Raw genomic sequence first — 2,848 nt, forward strand, 5'->3', positions numbered from 1 at the left:
AAAGGGCAGGCGAAAGAGAGCGAGTTTTATTATGCAGGGCTTGACCCGGACGTTCAGAAGAACCCCCCCCAAGTAGGTCAGAGCGAAGGCCCCTTTTATTCCGAGTCCTGTAGTAAATCCTTCCGCTGCAGGGGCCTCTGCGCACTTGCACTTCTGAACTGTTCTTTCAGGAGTTCAGCGGTCTGGGATGGGAGTCAATTGACCCACTGGGTTTCAGTCCAGCTTATCTGAGCCTCAGTTTCCTCTTCGGTTCAACGTCAGGGTTGGACACCCTGATCCCGAGGCCCCTTCCGACTCTCACATGCTAGTGTCAGACATTTGGGTGGTGCGGCCCGCTCCGAGCTCAGGGAAGGATTGGCGAGCAGGGAGACTCAGTCAGCACCAAGGACAAGGACTCCCGGGCTGGCCGCGCAGACACAAGGTCACCGCCTCGCAAGCCGGGCGGCTCAGCCAGCCTCGCGGCGCTGGGGTCGCGGCGGCGCGGGAGAGGGCGGGGCAGCCCCGGGGATGAGGTAAAGCTGGTCCCCGCCGCTGTCTCCTAGATTCTGCGCCAAGAGCCGGCGGGTGTTGCTGCGAGCCCGGGCCGCCCTGCGCAGCCTCCGCCCCTAGCCGGGACAGCGGGTGTGCCGGCTGTCTCTGAGCCGCTGCACCCGCCTTCCTGCCCCAGTGTGCTCAGCTCTTGCCCAGGCCCGCGCCCCCACGGCTGCCCCTTGGCGCGTTTTTAGGACAAAGCCGCCACCCGGACCCCACCAGTCGGGTTGGGGGCCCCGGGCCGCCTTCCTGCAACTCCTGCCCAACTCCCTACAGGGGAAGGGCTCCCACCCCCCTTTCTTCCCAGTCTCCGCCCGCCTGGAGCCCCGCCTCCCCTGGCCCCGCCCCTCGGCCCCGCCCCGCAGACCCCGCCTGCGGTTGCCGGGGGAACCGCGGATCCCGCAGCTGCAGGAGGCTCCCCGCCCCGCGGAGCAGCCTTTGCCGCCACCGCCGCCGCTACCGCCACCACTGCCGCCGCCACTGGCACCGCCGTGGTCGCCACCACCGGCGCCACCTCCTACCGGCCCGGCTCCCGCGACCTCCCCGCCGGCCATGCCGACCCGCCGCGCCCAGGCACCCGGTGCGCAGCTCCTGCCGTTGCTGGCCCTACTGCTGCTGCTGCTGCTCGGTGCGGGGTCCCGTGGCTGCTGCTTGGCGAGCCCGGTGCCCGCTGAGCCCTTGTCCGCGCCGGGGCCGTGCGCTTCGCAGCCTTGCCGGAACGGGGGCGTGTGCACCCCGCGCGCTGCACCCGGCCCGCAGCACCCGGTCCACGCCGGAGAGCCGGGCTACAGCTGCACCTGCCCCGCCGGAGTCTCCGGTGCCAATTGCCAGGTGAGTGGAAGCCGCGGGCGCGGTACAGGGCGCTGTCGGAGGACCGGGAGCTTCTTCCCGCCCACTTGTGCTACTGCTGCTGCTGGTCACCGGGCCAGCACGCCTGAGACTCTCTTCTCCTACTTCGGGAAGAGAATGGATCCAGCGTCTCAGCCCGTGTGGACGCGGACCTCGGGGCGGGCGCTACTCCTCTGCCTACCCTGGTTCCTCGCCGGTGCCAGCCGGGGATTTCGGGGCGTGTCGCTCCAGGGCTTGGCACTCTGAGCGTTACGGTTGGCCACCTAGTGGCGCGCCCCTTCCGGCCGGGGCCGAGCCGAGCAGGCTCCGCTGGAGCGCGATCTCGGTGCCCGCCTTGGCAGTGCAGAGGAGCCCGCCCCAAGCGTCCTTGACGAGGTGTCTAAGAAATATCCTGGTGGCCCTGCTCCCTATTCCACTGGCCCCTGTGGGTGTTGAGGGTGTGCGATGTGGGAGGCAAGTGATGGTGGGCCTCGGGTCAGAAGGTGGGCTCTTTCCTTCCCTTTCTCGACCTTTGAAGGCGCTGGCAGCCAGAGGCCGAGACAGCAGCTGCCTCCCCTCCGCCCGTGACCAGCTCTTTCTTAGCTTAGCAGGGAGTGTTGGAACACTCGGAGGCATTCAAGGGGGTTCTGCGAGTAGGGCTTGCAGTGTCGCCTTCCTGCCGGACGCTTCTCGGGGCGCACGCTTGGGACTGGAGGCTAGGGCGTGACCGGGGCATAGAGACTGCTCCAGGAAACGTGGGTCTGTGCTAGGGACGGGACATGGCCGACAGCCGCTGGTGAATGTGGGGTTTCCAAAAGAATTTGGCAGAAAATAATACATGGAGCTTTTACAAGTATTATACCTGGTATAATAAGTATTAACGCTGGTAGAAACCTATAACAAACATTTTCAGTAGGCGGTTTGGTAGCACTGTGTGTACGGGTATAAAATACCGGTTTCTGTTGCAGGCTGGGGACGAGTAACGAATTTCTCTGAAATGATTAAATTCAACCTCGTGAATGTGGACCATATTTGGGATCCCATGCTTGCTTTCTTAGGTTTAGGTGGGGGACTTTGTCTCATATAAATTTGATACGGTATTGAAGAGTTACTTCGAGAATGCGCAAATAGGTTCCTTCAGCGGAGAGAAAAGGCTACTCTTTTGATATGATAGGATTTTTTAAAAACAGAAATAAATGAGAAGGTTGACCTTGACAGCCAGATTTTTTGCTGTTTTCCTAGAATCATTTTTTCTTTAAATGTAAATTATTGACCTGAATCTGTCCTTTCAGTGTTGTGCTTTTCTTTGTTAACTGGTTTCAATAAGCTTTAATTTCCTCCACGAGGACGATGGTGCTGCTGATGAATGTGTGTGATGCCAGCATCAGGAGAAGGTTTGGGGCATCCCAGCTCCTTGGGAAGTGCCAGTTGGAACGATTCTAATCAAAAGAACAAAATCTTGCTTTTGCAAAAATGAAAAGAACTATAA

The 2,848-nt window shown here is 61.0% G+C and overlaps 1 protein-coding gene across 1 annotated transcript in view; it reads left to right on the forward strand.

Moving 5' to 3' along the window:
* Positions 1 to 925: 925 nt before the first annotated feature.
* DNER (delta/notch like EGF repeat containing) overlaps positions 926 to 2,848 on the forward strand; it is a 328,158-nt gene continuing 326,235 nt past the window's right edge. The window contains exon 1 of the mRNA XM_003784881.2: positions 926 to 1,362. Within this exon, the coding sequence (XP_003784929.1) occupies positions 1,084 to 1,362 (279 nt within the window). The 5' untranslated portion in view covers positions 926 to 1,083. The remainder of the gene's footprint in view (positions 1,363 to 2,848) is intronic.

The sequence above is a fragment of the Otolemur garnettii genome, unplaced genomic scaffold, assembly GCF_000181295.1.
Source record: "Otolemur garnettii isolate 467f Iridium unplaced genomic scaffold, OtoGar3 scaffold00013, whole genome shotgun sequence".
Lineage (NCBI taxonomy): Eukaryota > Metazoa > Chordata > Mammalia > Primates > Galagidae > Otolemur > Otolemur garnettii.